Here is a 20,449-nt window from a genome sequence, read left to right as displayed (position 1 = left end):
CTGAACTGGAAAACTGGCCTATTTCGCCTAAAAAGGTTGATATTCATTCCAAAAGGACAGAGAAGAAAAATTGTAAGTTTTCTAAAAGAAATACTCTCAGAAAAAGGAGGGAGGAAAGTCTCTTTCCCTTTTTGCATTAGGGACCATTTAACTTTTTCTTATTTTTGATTTCTGTTTATCCTTAAGTAGACGACAGCTCTGCTTCGTGCACTTCAACCTATTTATTTTTGTGAGGGCATTATTTTCCTCACAGAAGCGTCTTACAATAGAAGATAATGATGAAGAAGCTACCAGAAAATGGAAATGTTTCAATACCTTCATAACTTCTTCCAGGTACCGTGTTGAACTTCCATTGGCATATGCAGTTTGTACGACACCGAGACTCAAACTGTCTCCAATCTAGACAAAAACAAGGACAATTACCTTGCCATCAAAAGTAAAGACCCTACAAAAGCAAACCTATAATCAGAGTTCTAAAGGATGACAAAATTATCAGCCAGTTCAGCTGTGCCTTAGTTTTATGCAATAAATGACTCACCAAAAATTTACATGTATGCCAGAAAAAAAGCTAAAATACTTTTGAGCATTATTTAAAGCAATTCTACAAGGAATCCTTTTTTTTTTTTTTAAATCACCTGATTTCGTTTATATTACTCCACGGTTTATGTTAGTATTCACCCTTAGTGTTGTATATTCTGCGGACTTGGACAAATGTATAAGGACGTGTTTCCATCTTCACAGTATCACACAGAGTATTTTCAGCCCTAAAACTCCTCGTGCTCCCCCTGTTCATCCCTCAGCATCCACTTCCCCCCAGCCCCTTGCAACCACTGATCTTTTAACTGTCTCCACGGTCTTTGTGGGATTTGTTTTTGCAGAATATCATATAGTTGGACTCATACTAAAATACACAGCCTTCTCAGATTGGCTTCCTTCACTTAGTAACATGCGTTCAAATTTCCTCCACGTCTTTTCATGGCTTGATACATCTTTTTTTTTTTTTCCTTCACTGCTGAATAATATTCCAAGGCCTGGATGGACCACAGTTTATTTGCCTATGAAGGACATCTTGTTTGCTCAGGAATCCTTTTCAAATAAACCTGTGGTTTCTTGATCTCTTTCTCTTTCGTTTTTAATAAAAGTATACACTGAATTCCTAAAGTACACATTTTCCCGATTGTGATAATTATCATTACATTTTATACTTAAAGCTAACCTGAGATTTCCAAAAGAGCATAACAAAATAAATCTCACGTTACTAAGCTTATAATCATAGTAAATAAATCCCTCAGAGGAGGAGATTTGCTATTTAAACTTGAGGCTCTGGGGAATGATGTTCGTGGAACCCTCATTAAAATATCAGTTATGAAGAAACCAAAACTTTGTAAAGCTGCAAATCATGAAACTTTTTGCCAGTATAAAAAAGAAAAGACTGGGCTTCCCTGGTGGCGCAGTGGTTAAGAATCTGCCTGCCAATGCAGGGGACGTGGGTTTGAGCCCTGGTCTGGGAAGATCCCACATGCCTCGGAGCAACTAAACCCACGCGCCACAACTACCGAGCCTGCGCTCTAGAGCCCGCGAGCCACAACTACTGAGCCCTCGTGCCACAACTACTGAAGCCCGCGTGCCTAGAGCCTGTGCTCTGCATGCAACAAGAGAAGCCACTGCAATGAGCAGCCCGCGCACCGCAAGGAAGAGGAGCCCCCGCTCGCCGCAACTAGAGGAAGCCCCGCGCAGCAACAAAGACCCAATGCAGCCAAAATAAATAAAATTAAAAAAAAAAGAAGACAAGACTACTCTCTTCAGGTTTCAAACCAGAGCCCCAGTGTTGAAATGACTGGAATGACCACTTCTCTGTGTGTTTTCTGGCCACTTCCCATGATTGTGCCTCGGTCATTCGAATGACTGCCTAATACAGAACAATCTCCCCAGTGAGTCTTGCTTGAAAGGGCAGTCCGTCCCTGCACCGTACCTCCAACAGGGGTTCCTTAAGGAAATTGCTAATGAGTGCTGCTATCTTGTCTCCGTCCACGAGATGAAACTGACCATCTGCATCATGGTAGTAGTAAACTATTCTGTCTGCATCTCCATCGAAGGAACAGCATCTTTCATTGGACTTCATTTCGATTCCTGCCACACAGAATCATTCAAAATGAGTAATTCAAATTAACTGAATAATTCAAAATAATTCAAATAATTCAAATTTCTTCAGTCTAAGAAAGGGGGATAAAACTCAGTGTAAAAAGTTTTCGGTTTTTCTCTCACACCAGTTACAAGGGAAAATTCTTTCAGTTGAGTATTGATCGTAAGTGACCTTCTGTGTTACATGGAAGCATGTCCACTGTGACTTTTCAAGAGGTGTTTAAAATTATCCTTCCAGGGCTTAAGCAAAATTAAACATGTGCTAGGCAAACAGAGCCTGTCCTCAAGATTTACAAAAATCCAATGTCAGTTGAACAAAGTTTCTCCCAATTTGTAAACTGAAGCCCAGTTGAAAGGAATGAATGTCTTTATAACTGCAGATAAAGAGCCATTACTATCCTTACGTGATCGAGCAGAGGATACAATCAAATATAAATAACTGGCGTGTTTTGTCAATGAGGAGAATCCTGACCATTTCTCCCGTCTGAAGCGCTACACAAACATACGTAATTGTTTCTGTACCTGAATGGAGAGAATAGCTTCAAAATCAAGGGAAGGGGATCCATTTAAGTGGAAAGAAAACAACATACAAATAATTATCCTTCCAAACAAAAACCAATGTCTTAAGCTTTAAAGAGTATACAGGTTTACCGTATACCGGGCAAATTCTTTCACAGCTAAGTGAAAAAAAAGAGCATTCAAAATCTATCTAAGCTGAAACCCGATATGATACTAAAATAAAATTCCATTTCACAAGCCAGAGGTTTGGCAATACAGATTTCCCACATAGTGTTTTGAAAGCTACAGGTATTGAATTGAATGCAATTTCCCTAGTACCACAATGTCCTTTCTCATATAAAAAATAATCAGCAGTAGATGAGGTATGTGCTTGAATCCTGAAAAAAGTGATTTTTATTTGTTAACACCGTCAATAACAAGAAACACTGGTCATTAAGAGCAAAGAATTATAACCTGTGAGAGACCAATGGCTTGTGTAACTTGTGTAAAGTTACTGAAACCCCAACAGCTGTGTCACATCAAATTTTAGACAATGTGGCTGTTCCTTTGCCATGACAGCAGCGGATGGACAAACCCACCCCAGACCTACAGAGACTGAAACCCTGGGACAGAGCCCAGGAATCTGCGGGCGGACCAGCCCTCCAGGTGATTCTGATGCCTGCTAAAGCTTGAGACCACGGCTCTAGAATCCCACTTTGACTGCTTTCTCCACCAGATTTCCTGCGCCCGGTGAGGAGTCCTGTGACTGTCAGGCAGAGAGCAGCCTGTGCTCCATGTGGCACCGAAGAGCGGGGAGAGGCCCGGATGTGTAACAGCGGCAGGGCCGGGACCAGCTGCATGACTCTTACTCACCTGGCCATCTCTGTTTGTGAGACTGGTTTCAGGGAGAGCGCGAAAAACACATCTTTCACGTACCCTGTGGAGGTTTCTGGTGACTTTTCACAAAGTCAGCCCCACATAAATGATTGAGCTTCCCTTTGGTCCCATCGTTAAACAGCTGAACTGACAGCCCCTGGGAGAAGTAGTGTTTCATTTCTCTCAGCTTCAGGGCCCCTATGCCGTTCGCACAGTCAACCTTAAGTGTTCTTTGGTCATCTCCACTGCAGAAGGCCTGAAAAGGAAAAGACATACGCAAGAAAAATTTCAAGTTGTAAAAGTGAAGCATGGCATATATATGTATATATAAACATATTCCATTATTTCAGTTAACTCGTCTGCTTTAACCTAGGAAACAAAAGGGTACACGCATTCAGGTGAAAATTGTAAAACGCCAAAGTAAAATGTTAAAACACCTTTTTTCAGACACAGACACTGCAACACTTTCACTGACTGAATAAATGATGGAAATGAAGCTTTATTAGAATTTAGCCTCCATTAAGCAAGGTCTCTCACAATATTATAGTCTGTTTACACGGCAGGCATTCAAATACGGGCATGAGTACACAGATGAATGAGCAGTCATAACATCCATCATCTCCTCAGAGCGTATCACACCACCGGGCACGTCTGCCTTCTTTCCTGTCAGCCTCCTCTCCTACCCATCCCCACCCCAGAACGTAAGTTCTATGAGAGCGAAGGCTTGGGTTTGGTTAACTATGCCTGACAATGACATACACTCGATATTTGCCGATCAAATGAATTACACCCCTCAAACCTCGTTCAGGTTTAGGAAGCTAATTCACCTCGAAGAAAGGCTTTCTCAACAATAGGTGCCTCAAGTATGACGCCAACAGCACCTACAGTAACTCTAAGACCAAATTCCTCTGAACGAACACAATGATAACCGCAAGGACACCACTCTTCTCCCCCAGTGAGCTTAGAACATACTACATGCCTTGCCGAGTAAATGCCAACACAGAGTTAGCAGGATACAAGGCCCAGACCTTGCAGAGCCCTAAAAAGAAAAAGGAGACACGCCACATTTTTGGAAGAGGAGGAGGGGTAACAAATAGCTAATTAAAGTAAATTGTTCAACTGATGTTATTTTGGTCATCTGCTTAAACTCTAACCACATTCAAGAGACTTTCACCTGTTTGGTAAGTTCCACAAAGGCTGTAGAGAGTTTCTGGTAGTAACCTTCTACGGTTGCCTTTCCATACTGGCCACTGGTATTTCGGCAGTACACCATGTAGTGTAGTTGGGGCGTCGTCAACAAGCCATAATCTGTCACAGAAATACAAAAAGCAATTTACCGCATTCCTTAAGAAAGAAGAAAAGTTTAGGACTCACACTGTGTGAATTTCAGGGTGACAAATCCTCTTCAAAAAAAGACATCTCAGAAAACAAGAAACACTAACTTTGAAAACTATCCGGAAATATGTATAAACATCCACTGAAATCATTATAACTACATGTCACACTGTGACACCATGAATTTATAATAAGAAATATACATTTGGTCTCTGTCCCCATTTCTGGCACAGCCTCTAAACCCTTGGAACCTCCTTAACAATAAAGGTGTCTTCTGTTATGTTAATGAGGTGACTTTTGGACAGACCTTAGAAACTTTAGAATGGGGACTGGCTGCCAGGGAACCAACCACAGGATTAGAGAACTGAAACTTTCAGTCCTCCCCACCCTCCTCCTCATCTCCTCCCTAACTCCAGGGAGGGGAGGATGCAGCAGCAAGAGATTGAGTTGTAAATCAACTATACTCCAATATAAACACCAATGGCCAGCGATCTAATCAATGACGCCTATATAACGAGGCCTCCATAGAAACCCTGAAGGATGGGGTTCCAGGTTTGGTGAGCAAGTGGAGATTGGGGAGAGTGGCCTGCCCAGAGAGCACGGACACTCCACACCCCTTCCCATGTAAATCTCTACCATCTGGCTGTTCCTGGGTTATACCCTTTATAATAAACTTGTAATCTAGTAAGTAAAATATTTCCTTCTATGAGCCTATCTAAGCAAATTAATCGACCCCAAGGAGAGGGCTGTCAGAAGCCCAAGTGATAAATAAATAATTAATTAATTTAAAAAAGCAGCCCAGGTGACTGGCATCTGAAGGGGGGAGGGGCAAGGCTTGTGGCACTGAGCCCTTAACCTGTGGGACGTGACCCTAATTCCAGGTAGATAGTGTCAGAATTAACTGGTGGTGGAAAAGGCACACATTGGACACATACTTGGTTCTAAAAAAAATATGAACTACTACTGATAGCAAAAACCAATCATTTAGTATAGACGGGTAGCAGTGTAAAAATAGAGCAACGTAGAAAAGTAATAACTGAGTTCTATTTCCAGTAACATTACAAACTATGTAATTCAGATGAACCCTCCTCCCAAAAACAACCAAAAATGCTGAATAAGAGAAAAATCTCTTTTTATTACAGTACCAACATTACAAAGGAATTAGGCCAAAATTTACATGAAGAGAGAACTCCAGGATGTGAGCTAAGGGAAGCCAGTTTTGCTCTGAGGACATTCCTCTAAACAGGAAGTTGAGCAATGGTTCTCAGTGCAAACAGTCCATGCTGGTCTAAGACGTGCAACTGAGGGAACAGGCTCTCATGAGGCTGAAGCCCCAAAGGACTATTCTTCAAACCATAATTCGAAAAGATACAAGCACCCCAATGTTCACTGCAGCACTATTTACAATAGCCAAGACATGGAAGCAACCTAAATGTCCATCGACAGAGGAATGGATAAAGAAGATGTGGTACATACAGACAATGGAATACTACTCGGCCATAAAAAAGAATGAAACAATGCCATTTGCAGCAACGTGGATGGACCTGGAGATCATCATACTAAATGATTAAGTCAGACAGAGAAAAACAAATATCATATGATATCACTTACATGTGGAATCTAAAACAAAAAAAAAAAAATGAGGGGCTTCCCTGGTGGCACAGTGGTTGAGAATCTGCCTGCCAATGCAGGGGACACGGGTTCGGGCCCTGGTCTGGGAGGATCCCACGTGCCGCGGAGCAACTGGGCCCGTGAGCCACAATTACTGAGCCTGCGCGTCTGGAGCCTGTGCTCCGCAACGAGAGAGGCCGCGATAGTGAGAGGCCCACGCACCGCGAGGAAGAGTGGCCCCCGCTTGCCACAGCTGGAGAAAGCCCTGGCACAGAAACGAAAACCCAACGCAGCCATAAATAAAATAAATAAATAAAATTTAAAAAAAACAAACAAACAAAAAAACAAATGAACTTATTTACAAAACAGAATAGACTCACAGACTTAGAAAACAAACTTATGGTTACCAAAGGGGAAACGTGGCGGGGAGGGGTAAATTAGGAGTTTGGGATTAACATACACATACTATTCAATACTATATATAAAGCAGATAATCAAAAAGGACCTACTGTATAGCACAGGGAACTCTACTCAATATTCTGTAATAACCTACGTGGGAAAAGAATCTGAAAAAGAATGGATGTATGTATACGTGTAACTGAATAACTTTGCTGTGTACCTGAAACTAACACAACATTGTAAATCAACTATACTCCAATATAAAATAAAAATTAAATTAAAAAAACAAAAACAAAGGACTACTCTCCAGTGCAAGAGTGAGTGAGAAGTGAATCAGCCCCCAGGGCCTACTCCCCGGAAAGCTGTCTTGGCGCCGAGCAGAGCAGAGGGGGAAGCCCACCCCGAAGAGCTGTCACCACAAGCACAGGCCTCCCACGGACACCCAGTTCAAATTCACGTAAACACGGGATCCAGAAGAGCCCTGGCATCAAAGAACCTTGTCACCCACCAGCCAGGTAGTACCCCCAGGCCCCAGCAGAAGCAAACACTAAACTCAGCCAGGGAAATACACCTTTATCATAAACCGCAAAAATGTCCCACAAATAATTTTCCCAGAAAACAAACAGCTTACAGTCAAAAACAGCTAAACACACAAGAAAGGCACCATAAGCAAGAAGCAAGAGAACAGCAAAAGTAGACCAGGATCCAATAAATATTCCGTGACGAAATCCCTCAATGGTCTTCAAAGTCAAGCACAAGACTTTGGACTGGAAGCAAGAAGTCACTTTAAGTTCTTGAGCCCTGCAGTTAGGTAACAGAAACGGTATTTTGTGAAGGCAGCTTTGGCTCCGGTATAAGGATTAGGTGAGAGGAGGTGGAAAAGCTCAAAAAAAGTAAGAGCTTAGACTAGCTTAATGGAAGTGTGTAAGGAGAGAAAAACCATATTCCAAAGACACATACTGAAGGATAAAACAAAAGGATTTTGTGACCGATATCAAAATTACCAAATAAACATTTACTAAATGACTATTATAGACAGTTACTCAGTAAAAAGCATCACTATCTATTCCACGGAACAACCCAGAAACCTAGAAGCCATTCTTCACAGCTCTAGCCTCACCACATATCACAAAATCCTTTGAATTCATTACTAATTCCACCTTTTTCCATTTCTCTCACTAGCATCAGTCTTGCACGAACTACTGCACAGTCCCCCCCTCTCCTCCCCCTCCCTCTCTCCCCCTCCCCCTCCCTCTCTCTCCAGCTCCCTCTCTCCCCCCTCCTTCTCTCCCTCTCCCCTCCTCTCCCCCTCCCTCTCCCCCTCCTCTCTCCCCCCTCCTCTCTCCTCCTCTCCCCCCACCTCTCCCTCTCCCCTCCCTCTCTCCCCTCTCCCTCTCCCCCCTCCCTCTCTCCCCCCTCCCTCTCCCCCTCCCTCACCCCCACCTCTCCCACCTCTCTCCCTCCCTCTCCCCTCCCTCTCTCTCCCCCCTCCTCCTCTCTCCCCCCTCCTTCTCTCTCCCCCCTCATCTCTTCCCCCTCCCTCTCTCCCCTCTCTCTCTCCACCCTCCTCTCCACCCTCCCTCTCCCCCCTTCCCCCCTCCCCCTCCTTCTCCCCCCTCCTCTCCCACCTCTCCCTCTCTCCTCCCTCCCACTCCCCTCTCCCCCGCCCTCTCTCCCCCTCCCTCCCTCTCCCCCTCCCTCCCTCTCCCCCTCTCCTTCTCTCCCCCCTCATCTCTTCCCCCTCTCCCCCCTTTCTCTCTCTCCCCCCTCCCGCTCTCTCTCCCCCCTCCCTCTCTCTCCTCCCCTCCCCCCACAACAGCTAAAGGGACTTAAAGTGAAAATGTGATCCTATTCTCTGGCATAAAGCCCTTCAACAGAGTCCCACTGCATTTGGAGTAAAGCCCCAATTCTCACCACGACCTGTAAGGCTTGGAATGACTTGGCCCCTGCTTACCTCCCTAACCCTATCTTCTACTCGCTTCCCCCAGTCTCTCTGTGCTGCAGCCACACCAACCGTCGTTCATTTCCTGAAATACACTAAGTTGAGGAGAGAACTGAGCAAAAGGTTTAAAGAAAAGAAAAAAAAATCACTCTCAAATTTTCCTAGATTAAAATCCTAGAAAAGTGATGGTTCTAGAGATAGAACGACAGTACTGGAAAGGCCAACCATTCTGGGGATGACAGAAAGAACACAGTTTGGGGCAGGGTGAGACATCACTCAGACCAACGCTTTCAAACCTCAGGCCAAGCCTGTCAACAGGTAATGGAACCTACTTAGTAGACCCACCCACCATTTCTGCATTTTTTTAACGAAACAGATGAACACATGTCATTGAGTATGGGTAAGTACGGTTCACTGAAACTTTCATTTCAGTCATACACACAAGCACACCAGACACATGTCATGACACAAAATCGGTTTCTTACTGTAGGTTGTGATACACAGTGAAACAGACTCCTGGAGGGTTGTATGTAGCAGGTAGTCAAAAATGGCTGATGAACTGATGAACGAATGAATAAAAGAACATATGCAGCTGGAGCTATGGCAGTGAAGACACTCATTCAGAAATGAGGCAGAATGACAGCGAGAAGTGAGGAATGCCACATTAGGAGAGACACAAGAGGAGCCCGTGGACAAGACCAGTACACAACAGTGGCCAAGGGGGTAGAAGTTAAAGAAAGGGAGAGGTCACAGTGTGGACTGTTGATGTTATTTCAGTTGATGTCTCTTCACAGACATCAACTAAAATAAAAACTTTAAAATATAAATTCTGAGAGTTACTCTTAGATCACAGACCCCTTTGAGTATCTGACAAAAGCTATGAGCCCTCTCCCTAGAAAAGCGCACGTGCAGGTAACACAGCACGCTGTATCCAGAGGCCCACAGGATCCCTGCAGCTTGACCAAACACTCCCCGGGAAGCCCGGGCCCCAGGTCAATTCCCGCTTTATAGCAGATTAGTGTTGGGGGAGACATTTCCCTGCAGAGGCAAGGACGAGGCTCACCGGCTTAGTAATGTAGGCTTAGTAGGCTTAGTAATGATGAGAAAAGCAAACAGAGACGCAAAGCAGGTGAGTCCTGGAAGAGGCCAGGTTAACGGGGAATGAGGGAACACACAGGAGGTTGAGGGGATCAAGAGAAGGTATTTTAAATGAGAGAGATCTGACACCAGGAAGATTCACCTCCAAGCACAGTGGAGTCATTGCATTCACATGGTGCACAACCAACGTGAGAAGAGGATTCCAGCCTGTTTTGTGGCATTCAATTCTTCTTCAGTTGATACAATAGGAAAAACCACCTGTCAGAACTTCAAATCATGATTACAAGTAGGTCAAAGATATTTTCCATCATTATTTGACCTGTTGACAGCTGACTCCACACGTGATCAGCTATTCGGGAATACCCGATCTTGACAAAAACTCCCCGGAATGAACATCTTCAAGTTACCTCAGGGCTTATTTTTTTTTTTTTTGGTAAACATTTTTAAAAATTTATTTACTTATTTATTTATTTTTGGATGTGTTGGGTCTTCGTTGCTGCGCGGGGGCTTTCTCTCATTGTGGCGAGCAGGGGCTACTCTTCGTTGCGGTGTGCAGGTTTCTCATTGCGGTGGCTTCCCTCATTGCAGAGCATGGGCTCTAGGCACGTGGGCTTCAGTAGTTGTGGCACACAGGCTCAGTAGTTGTGGCTCACGGGCTCTAGAGCTCAGGCTCACTAGTTGTGGCGCATGGGCTTAGTTGCTCCGCGGCACGTGGGATCCTCCTGGACCAGGGCTCAAACCCATGTCCCCTGCATTGGCAGGCAGATTCTTAACCACTGCACCACCAGGGAAGTCCCCTCAGGGGTTTTTATATCAGGAAATTCAGCCTTATAAAGGAAGTTGTCTAAGATCAGCCTTGCCTACATATTATCTCCTACAGGTAAAATATAATACGCAAGCCCAGAAAATTTTTTTTAATTTTTTTAACTTAAAAAGCTAGTAGTTTATATCTAGGAGTCCATTTTTTTTTTTAACTTTGTTTATCTGTAGTTTCAAACTTTTCTAAATTAAATATATATTTATTTTGCAATTTTTTTAAAAAACTTTTTTAAAGATTAATTTGCAAGTCAGGATAAATACATACCATGGAATTGACCTCCTAAAACAGTCACACCGTCTATTACAGACTGTGAAAGTTTCTCACTGCTGGGCCTAGGAAAGAAAAGGAAGAAAATATTACATCCCATCCCGAGACCAACTGAGCTGCTAGTTCTGAAAGCAAATGCAGAAATTCTGTGCTACCAGTTTCAGAATAACAAGTCCATTGTATTCGAACTAAATGAAACCTGCCAAGCCTGAAAACTCTGAAAAGATAATACGGGTAAAGCATAAGCATTTTCCATTAAGCCTTTCACAATATATTTCTTGGAAAGAGTTTGGCTTTTAAATGCATTTAGGAAATAAAGGATACACTAATTAACCTACCCAAATACCTTTTCAAGTTTGATTGTAACAACACATACGCTGCCTGAGAAGAGTAACAATAAATATTGAAACCACAGAGCGTGCATAACCCAGGGCTGGGTATTAAACCACCAAGCGTATAGAATCTAGCTTTCATTCTAAAAAGTCAGAATAAATTATTTTTCTATCTATCTGAAAATAAGATATGTAAGATATATGACTGCCTTGTAGAAAAAGATGTTCTACATCATTTAAACTAGGTAATAGGTAAGAGGCAAATACTGGGTTGGCCAAAAAGTGCCTTCGGTATTTAAGTAAAAATAAGAGACACATTTTTCATTTTCACCAAGAACTTTATTGAACAACGTAATCACCCTTTTGTTCCACTACCTTCTGCCATTTTTCAGGCAACTTCATAATTCCACTTTTCCAAAACTTTTTATCTTTTTGAGCAAAGAACTGTTCCTGGTACCTTTTACAGTCTTCCAAGGAACTGAAATTTTTTCCATTAAGAGAATCTTGTAAAGACCGAAATAAATGGAAATCCGAAGGTGCAATGTCTGGTGAATACGGTGGATGAATTAGAACTTCCCAGCCAAGCTGTAACAGGTTTTGCCTGGTCATCAAAAGAAACATGCGGCCTTGCGGCATCCTGATGGAAGATTATGTATCTTCTCTTGACTAATTCTGGACGCTTTTCATCGAGTGCCGCTTTCAGTTGGTCTAATTGGGAGCAGTACTTGTCGGAATTAATCATTTGGTTTTCTGGAAGGAGCTCATAATAGAGGCCTCCCTTCCAATCCCACCCTATACACAACGTCACCTTCTTTGGATGAAGACCGGCCTTTGGTGTGGTTGGTGGTGGTTCATTTGGCTTGCCCCATGATCTCTTCCACATTATTGTACAGTATCCACTTTTCATCACCCATCACAATTCGTTTTAAAAACAGAACGTTTTCATTACATGTAAGTAGAGAATCACGTGTGGAAATATGGTCAAGAAGGTTTTTTTTCACTTAGCTAAGGTGGAACCCAAACCTCAAAGCAATTTACATAACCAAGCTGGTGCAAATGATTTTCAGTGCTTGATCTGGATGTTTTGAGTACGTAGGCTATCTCCCGTGTGGTATAACAGTGATTGTTCTCAATTAACGTCTCAATTTGATAACCATCAGCTTCAGCTGGTCTACCCAACCGTGGCGCATCATCCAGCGAGAAATCTCCAGCACGAAACTTCACAAACCACTTCTGACACGTTCGGTCAGTCACAGCACCTTCTCCATACACTGCACAAGTCTTTTTTTGCGTTTCGGTTGCATTTTTACCTTCCTTGAAATAATAAAGCATAATATGCCGAAAATGTTGCTTTTTTTCTTCCATCTTCAATATTAAAATGGCTATACAGAAATTCACCAATTTTGATGTCTTTTTTTAAATGCACGCTGATATGACAGCTGTCACATACAATCTAACAAAACTGTTTTGAGTGACGTTAAAGACAACTAAGAGCTACTAGAGCCATCTTACAGAAAAAAACGAATGAACCTTCTGGCCAACCCAATACATGTGCAAGACTTTACTGTGAGATAATAATCTGCTTCAGAACATAAGTCACTTGGCTATTCTGCTACCTATAAATCCACAAACAATGGTATTTGGAAGTCCCTCTGGTAACACACTAAGGGTAAAACACCAGTCTAAGCCATTCGGAGACCGAGTAGAAATTTCCTTTAGAAAGAATCTCTGGCTAAAACCAGATCTTATGCAAAAAAGAATGCTTCTGTTTCAAAGTACACTTTTAATCTAACATTTTACGATAACACCTTTTTGTAAAGGAAGGTAAGAGCTGCCAAACGTGACAAATGCGTAGAAATAATATAGATGGTTAATACTTTCCAATGAACTCCAGCAAGGGAAAAGTGATCTATGAACCAACAATAACACAGGTTATAAAGTAAATCTCTAAAAATAATGACTTACAATCACATGTTCTTACTCTATGGGGGAAAAACGTAAACCCACAGAAGTAAAGGGATGGGAGACATTTGCTAAGTGCTTCTCTTGTGCCAGGAAACAGGTGTGTTGCATGTATTACTTCATGTAATCCTCAGGAAGGATTGCATGATGTAGGCTCATCATCAACGTTGTACAGGTGAGCAAAGATAAGCTCCAAAAGGTTAAGTGACCTACTCAACCTGTACAGTAAGTGTGAGAGTTGGGGCTCAGACTCCAAAGCCCAAGCTGCAGTGGTCACTGAGCTCCTACATCCTACTGAAAAGACCAGGACGTGGAGAAGCCTCTCAGGGCAGTTCCACTTTACTCGACTCTTTTGATTTGTCCTGGGTGCTAAAACAGATGCAACCATCTACGTGGTGTTCCCAGGCAGCTTTCACCAGTAGCTCCGATGGTCACCTGGTGTCTCTACCGATCACCACGAAGGCATCTTGGTGCAGGTTCACAGCCGCTTTCTCGCCGATGTCCACCAACACTCTAGGCAAATCTGTTTCCTCAGCGTTTGCCAAACAGGTAGCGTGCTCCTCCCAGGATGGTGCCAACATCTCACCCAAAGGGTCAACCAACTTTACACCATTGTCTTCCTTGAAAGAAAAACAAATAATAAGTCATCGGTGCAGAGTCGTGAGGGTGAGGTGAGGAAGTAAACCCAAGCTGCTTTCCCCCCAACAAAAGACAGTGTTGGCCAGGCAGTTTCACTGGTGACCACTACTGAAGGCCAGGCGCTGCACTAGGTGTTGTACATACATCACCTCAGTAAACCTCACGACACACGTTATCTATCTAACTAATAATCCTATGGCTACTCCAGTCCTACTTTGAGAAAACTGAGATTCAGAGCAAGTAATCTGCTTATGTTCATACGGCTAGTGTCAGTTCTGATATTAAAACATCAAGTCCATCTGACTCTTAAATCCAACAGCCACGGTGCCACACTAGCTGTTTTAAAAGGCTGTCATCTGAGCATTCACCATCAATTAACTGATGAGGCACAACTGTAGCAGACCCAGGACCCCTGGAGAACCTTCTCGCTATGGCTGGACTCAAAGAACATACTGGCCAGCGTGTCAACCAGTGGGTGGTACAGAAGCTGAAAACTGACGCGCAATTCTGGTCTGCTCAAATTTCTGGAAAGAAATAAAGTGTAGTTCAGAGTGAATGTCAAAGGAAGGAAATAGCTCAGAATTGTTTTAAGCGGTGCTTCTGAAATTAACAATAAATGTGGGGTTCTGTCTAGAAATCATTAAGCAATTAAGGTGATTTAGCCATGTAGACACTTACACCTTCAGAGTGATCCACATTTAGAAGCTGAATAAGCAACATCCTCTTGTTTTGGGGTGGGAAGGGAGGAGGTTACAATCCTTCACTAACCCACAGAGCCTTCACCTGCTGCTGATTTAGCTACGAAGGCAAAAGTCTCGCACCCGAGCAACCAAACAGAAGCGTATTATTTAAGCTGCGTATTAGTTATAGGCCAGTACAGAATATGATGGCTAAAGTGTGTCAAAAGGAATACTTTAGAAACTTAATTGTCACAAACACTAGACCCATTCGGCCTCGTCAGTCTTCTGCCCAGTGCTCACCTTTGGATCCCTGGAGCCACGTGTTTGGCTGTTCACTCAGAACGGGAAACTATTCCCTAGCTATAGAAAAGCTGTGTGAAAATTTTCAAACTGTGCTAAGTCTTCTCAAATATTTGCCCTCTCCCCTCCCCCAGCTTGCCTCCAATCTCTTTAATCTCTGCTAAATTAACAGAAGCAACACTTTTTATTACTGATGCTGTCTCAATACAACTAACTTGGAAGGACATTCTGTTACTTCTCAATATGGACACGCTTCAAAAAAATGACCATCTCATTTCACTCTCTCCACATCCTTTAAAGAGTCATGAGCTAAATGAACACTTGTTAAGAAAAGAGTTGTTTCAAAAGTAAAGGCATATAGCAATGAGAAGGCACATTCCTAGAATGAGCATTTGTACTTTGGGTCAAAGTGCTCAGAAACTAAGGTTTGGTCTTGCAAATAAACGTTTGCCGTATCGGAGCACTAAATGCATTACCTCAGGATTGTGCGATGCTGTTACCATGACTCCTATAGTAGATTTGGTCTGTTTTGACCTCAGGACAGCTAATAATCCCATCCGAAACATGACATGATCAAGATGTTCTGCTTTCGTTCGAAATCCAGCAGTCCCATATTGAAGAGTGAGTCCATCAGGCTTGGCATGTAATGCTGACTGCTTTGTAACAGCATCTAAATCCATGTCTACAAAATTAAGGAATGTTTTTCAGGCATAAGAAATCTTTCAAGGACCATCTGGTTCAAAAACTGCCAGCCCAAACTAATAGATCTGCCTCATTCTGAACCTCCCCCCAAAAATCCTATGTTTGAGAGAGGAAAAAAATGGTAGAATAAGTCCCGGAGGTTAGCATTACCTGTATTGTTCACTTCAGGACAGAAATGAGACTGTCCCCAACAATTCCTGGACCCAAGGCAAACTTAAAATGGTCCATTCCCAACTAAAATGAAGATTCTACACCTAGATTCAGAGAATCCTACAAGGGATCATATCATTTTACAAATGGGAAAACTTAATTCTGGGTATCAGTTGAACAACCTAAATTTTACATGGGAAGCTGCTGAGAGACTGAGGCCGAAGGTCACATTCTCCAGGGGACTGGGGCTGCATACACAAAATACCTGGGAAATCTGTGTAGTTCTTCTGCTATTCCTCCCAGGCTACAGAGACCTATTCCCAAAGGAAAAGCAAAGCCTCCTCTCCAAGACCGCCCAGACCTCCCGATACACCTTGCAGTGGATTTTTGTATTTTCATAAGGGAGGATCAGGACACCTTTCTAAATTAAGCTCGGAAACTAGCAACATCTTCCTTTTACCTTTCATTTAAAAAAATCAAACATCAGCCCTTAGCCCGCTAGTACTTCCTTCTCTGGGATACTCCAACTTTAAGTGGAACTTGGGGCTTCCAACTCTTGTTTTCTTTATTGTCCTTCACTGCGTCAATGAACAAAAGTTAAAATGTTTGCTTTTGTCCAGCTGGAAAAAGCTGGCATTCAGGACGCTAATTTAGTTTGGTCTAGAGCGATCAAATCTAGTTCACAAGCATGAAGACGTTTTATTAAAAAATGACCAGTCGTCAATGTATCGTGATTATTTCTAAGGGCGTAAACCAGCTGTTACGTCCAAAAAGTCCTTAAAAAAAGGAGTCAAGGTAAAATGTTTCCACCCTTTCATGCGTTTTAGGTCCTAAAACTACTTTCAATAAGTATGTGAGGGACTTTTATTGAAAGTATTTTCAAGTCCAAACTGTCCACTCTAAAAAAGCTAAGAACTTCCCTCCGTTCAGTCTTCAGCACCTCGTTAGTTCCCCTCTCCTCCCAGCCCCCGAATCGCCCCACGTTTCCTGGCACCCAGCCCTGAGGTCCCCACCTAGGTGATGGACGAGACCCCTTCCCCAGCTCGAGACCCTCGGGCCCGCGCCTCCAGCCCGCTCCCGAGCCGCAGGGGCGAGGAGGTGTGTCCCGCGCGGCCCGCGAGTCGGTCCGCCAGCCGGCCCGCTAACCTGGCGGTCGGCCGAACCCCTGCGGACCCGAAGGTCCCCTTCTCGCCGCCAAGCCTCGGGGCCCCGCTCACCTCTGCCGGGAGACCCACCCCCCACCCCCCTCTCACCTCCACAGCGCGGACCACCTCCCTCGCGGCGGCGGGGGGAACCAAACTAGGCAGGAACCACACTAGTGAAGTCGGCATCCGCAACGTGGCCCTGCGTGGCTTCCGGCCCGTCGTCCCGCCCCTCAGCCAATCACAGCGGGGGAAGACTCCGCGGGCCAGGCCCCGCCTCCTTGCCGGTCACGCGCGGCTCGCGCCTGCGGAACTGCGGATCCGCGTTGCGAGAGGGCTTGGGGCTGTTTCCTTTGAATGACCGGGAAGGGTGAGGCCCCCGCGCTGGCCCGGGGGTTGGGGCCGAGGGTCGCGGGCCCTCAGAGCACTGCGACCGGCAGATACGCAGCCCCTGACTCCAGATTCGGGTCTCAGAGGGTGGCAGGTCCCGCTTTCCTGGGAAGCCGGGCTTCCAAGTGGTCCTGGATGGAGGGTACCAGCCCCGATATGAGGCCTTTAACCAGGTGGTCCCGGCCCCAGTGAGTGCCACCCGGCTTCCCGCATCCCCCTGTCGATTCTCGAGGTTCATCTCCCAAACGTCTGATTCTGTGGAGCCTTCTCGTGCCCCGCCCCCTTCCCCATCCCCCCGCCCCAGCTCGCACGAAACGTCATTTTATTTATTTACCTGTAAGACCCCCTCACTAAGCCTGGGCCCCTCGGGGCAGAGGCCAGGTGGATCCAAATCGCCTGGACTCACAGGATGCCGCCCGGGGCCAGGGTGGCTCCCGGGAAAGGCGGAAAGGCCCACCCGGGAGGGGTTCGTGGCGCTGGGGCTGAGGGGCGGCAACTGGCGTGGAGCGCGGCTGGGACCCGGAGACCCGGGAGCCGGGGGAGGCGGAGCTCCGCCCCGCCGGCACTGCGGGCTTCCCTCGCCGCAGCTGCCAGCTCCGCCCAAGCCCGACACCTGGGTGGGATTCGGAGGCTGGGCCCCTCGCCTTTCCCAGAATACAGGCTTGCAGAGCGTCTGCAGGTGGTGGTTGCCCAACCACCTGCAACGGAATAATTCGGAACACTTGTTGAGAGTCCGGATTCCCTGATCCAGATCGGAAGCGGGGGCTGGGGTTAAAGGGACTGGGAATCTGAATACGTATCTTGGAGGATGTCGTGTATACTAGATTTGGGGGCCAGGAGGTAAAGCAGAAGAGTGTAAGTGTCCCGGTTTGTGCCCTTAGCTCTCGACGCGTAATAGCGCTCCTGCAAAGCTGCTTCCACGAAAAGGGAGCTGCAGGAAATTTCTGGACACCGCCGACGTTTACAAATCCAGTGTCCCTGGGCCCTTCCGGTTTTCCTGACAGGTTGATTTCAAGTCAGCATGTCCGCTTCAATGAAGGAATGCCTTCAACTTCAGCTGCTGGAGATGGAAATGCTGTTTTCTATGTTTCCTAACCAAGGAGAAGTAAAACTTGAAGATGTCAATGCCCTGACGAATATAAAGAGATATTTGGAAGGCACAAGGGAGGCACTGCCACCAAAAATCGAATTTGTGATTACACTCCAGATCGAGGAGCCCAAGGTAGGTGCCCTGAGTGGTTTTAATTGTTGCCAGGTGCCCAGTTTATATTGGAAACACTTGGAACCTGAGCTTCCTGTCCAGGAAGCAAATAGAGAATATTCCAGATGCATATATGGAATATTCTAGCAAAATATGGGATGCCCTGTAAGTTGTTTTCAATAAAGATCTTGAATTTTACATACATATGCACACCTTTGATACCAATATGCCTAGTGTTTTTATTAAACACATCTTGCAGTCTTCTACTGCCATTATTATTCTATTCACTCATCCATTTTTACCAATCTTGCTATTGTAGTATGGACTATCTTGTACATATGTTATGATTTCACAAATCTAAATATTGTCTTTAGCAAAACTGGCTTTTAAGGAGTGAATGACCGTTTCTTTGATGGCACCATGACACTGACAGCAAATACAGATAGAAAATCTAAATTCTGAAAATGAATTCACCTTCACCTTCTGATCCATTATCTCCAGCAACGTTAGCATAGCCCGAGTAACAAAGTGGACCAGGCATCTGAGAACCGCTGTGCTAGCTACTTCCCAGTCAGCCTCTAGCCGTCATTCCCTCAGAGGGATTCCCTGGCTCCCCAGGCTGGGTGCATTCCCTCTGGTTCCACCTTTCAGTGGATCCCTGTACTTTTCTGTGGCAATGCTTCTCACCTTTGCAATGAAATACTTGCTGTGTATAATTACTTGTTTAATGTCTGTCTCCTTCACTAGGCTCTCGGCTTCTTTCCATGAAGGGCAGAACTAGTGTCTAGCTTCTTCACTTCTTTATTTCAGCATAGGGTACCTGACACATGGTAGGTGTTGGATGAATATGGGAATGAGTGAACGCATACATGGAAGGAATTTATGTATGTAAAATTGTGTTTGGAAGATTGTGCAGTGTCTGGCGCATAGCTGACACGTAATAGTAGCAGTAACTATGACATTGATCTGCATCGTGCAGTGGCCACGGATAAACTAGCTTACGTGATTTTACGGTACTTAAATCTATTTGATTTTCATTTCAAGGTGAAAATTGACTTGCAAGTAACCATGCCTCACAGCTACCCCTATGCAGCACTGCAGCTGTTCGGACGGTCATCCGAACTTGACAGACAACAGCAGCTCCTTCTCAACAAAGGTCTCACTTCTTACGTAGGGACTTTTGACCCAGGTGAGCTGTGTGTGTGTGCGGCCATCCAGTGGTTGCAGGACAACAGTGCCTCCTACTTCCTGAACAGGAAGCTCGTGTATGAACCGTCTACACAAGCAAAGCCGGTCAAGAACACATTCCTGCGAATGTGGATCTACAGCCACCATATATATCAGCAGGACCTACGGAAAAAGATTCTGGATGTCGGGAAAAGGTTAGACGTGACAGGATTTTGCATGACGGGAAAGCCGGGGATAATCTGTGTGGAAGGCTTCAAAGAGCACTGTGAGGAATTCTGGCACACAATTAGGTATCCCAACTGGAAACACATTTCCTGTAAGCATGCCGAGAGTATCGAAACAGAAGGAAATGGGGAGGACCTGCGCCTTTTCCATTCTTTTGAAGAATTACTTCTTGAGGCCCATGGTGACTATGGTTTAAGGAATGACTATCACATGAATCTGGGCCAGTTCTTAGAATTTCTCAAAAAACACAAAAGTGAGCATGTTTTCCAGATATTATTTGGTATCGAAAGCAAAAGTTCTGACTCTTAGGAAGCTATTAAGAGACCTATGCTTGTAATCTCGCTAAGTTAGTATTTCTGTTAATAAGACCAAAATAAAAGGACCAGTTAAGCATCATCTGTGGGGAACGTAGCTCCAGCATTTTCCCCTGGAAATGAAACACAGAAGGCTTTTAACTTTATAACAGTGCAATTGTGATGTTACCTCTATGTTCTTGTGTTAATTGAAAGCTATTTAATGGTAAATTAATAAAAACCTGTCAATTAAACCA

The 20,449-nt window shown here is 44.5% G+C and overlaps 2 protein-coding genes across 6 annotated transcripts in view; one reads left to right on the top strand and one right to left on the bottom strand.

Annotated features, from left to right (window-relative positions):
• Nucleotides 1-17,758, bottom strand: part of PGM3 (phosphoglucomutase 3) — a 27,966-nt gene extending 10,208 nt beyond the window's left edge. For 3 of the 4 annotated variants that reach the window (XR_014267178.1, XM_082474220.1, XM_082474221.1), the window contains exons 1-8: nucleotides 17,007-17,144; nucleotides 15,378-15,583; nucleotides 13,718-13,902; nucleotides 10,986-11,053; nucleotides 4,691-4,824; nucleotides 3,577-3,772; nucleotides 1,973-2,130; nucleotides 316-399 (exon numbers count right to left, since the gene is read on the bottom strand). Coding sequence is in view for 3 of the 4 variants with exons in the window: in XM_082474220.1 (XP_082330346.1) it covers nucleotides 316-399; nucleotides 1,973-2,130; nucleotides 3,577-3,772; nucleotides 4,691-4,824; nucleotides 10,986-11,053; nucleotides 13,718-13,902; nucleotides 15,378-15,581 (1,029 nt within the window). In the remaining variant the exon portion in view is untranslated. Of the gene's footprint in view, nucleotides 1-315; nucleotides 400-1,972; nucleotides 2,131-3,576; nucleotides 3,773-4,690; nucleotides 4,825-10,985; nucleotides 11,054-13,717; nucleotides 13,903-15,377; nucleotides 15,584-17,006; nucleotides 17,145-17,619 lie in introns of those variants that run through there. The other variant, XM_082474222.1, reaches the window with a different exon arrangement.
• RWDD2A (RWD domain containing 2A) lies at nucleotides 17,186-20,449 on the top strand. Of its 2 annotated transcripts, none has more exons than XM_082474274.1 (3): nucleotides 17,186-17,265; nucleotides 18,290-18,507; nucleotides 19,531-20,449. In XM_082474274.1, exons 2-3 carry the CDS (start codon nucleotides 18,307-18,309, stop codon nucleotides 20,206-20,208), a joined length of 879 nt encoding a protein of 292 aa, XP_082330400.1. In that variant the 5' UTR covers nucleotides 17,186-17,265; nucleotides 18,290-18,306; the 3' UTR covers nucleotides 20,209-20,449. The 2 variants fall into 2 exon arrangements, with proteins under 2 accessions (XP_082330400.1, XP_082330401.1); XM_082474275.1 differs by lacking the exon at nucleotides 17,186-17,265 and adding an exon at nucleotides 18,080-18,140.

The sequence above is a fragment of the Balaenoptera physalus genome, assembly GCF_965194825.1.
Source record: "Balaenoptera physalus genome assembly, chromosome: 9".
Taxonomy (NCBI): Eukaryota; Metazoa; Chordata; class Mammalia; order Artiodactyla; family Balaenopteridae; genus Balaenoptera; species Balaenoptera physalus.
Note: the sequence above shows the minus strand (reverse complement) of the source record. Positions and strands in the feature narration are given on the sequence as shown.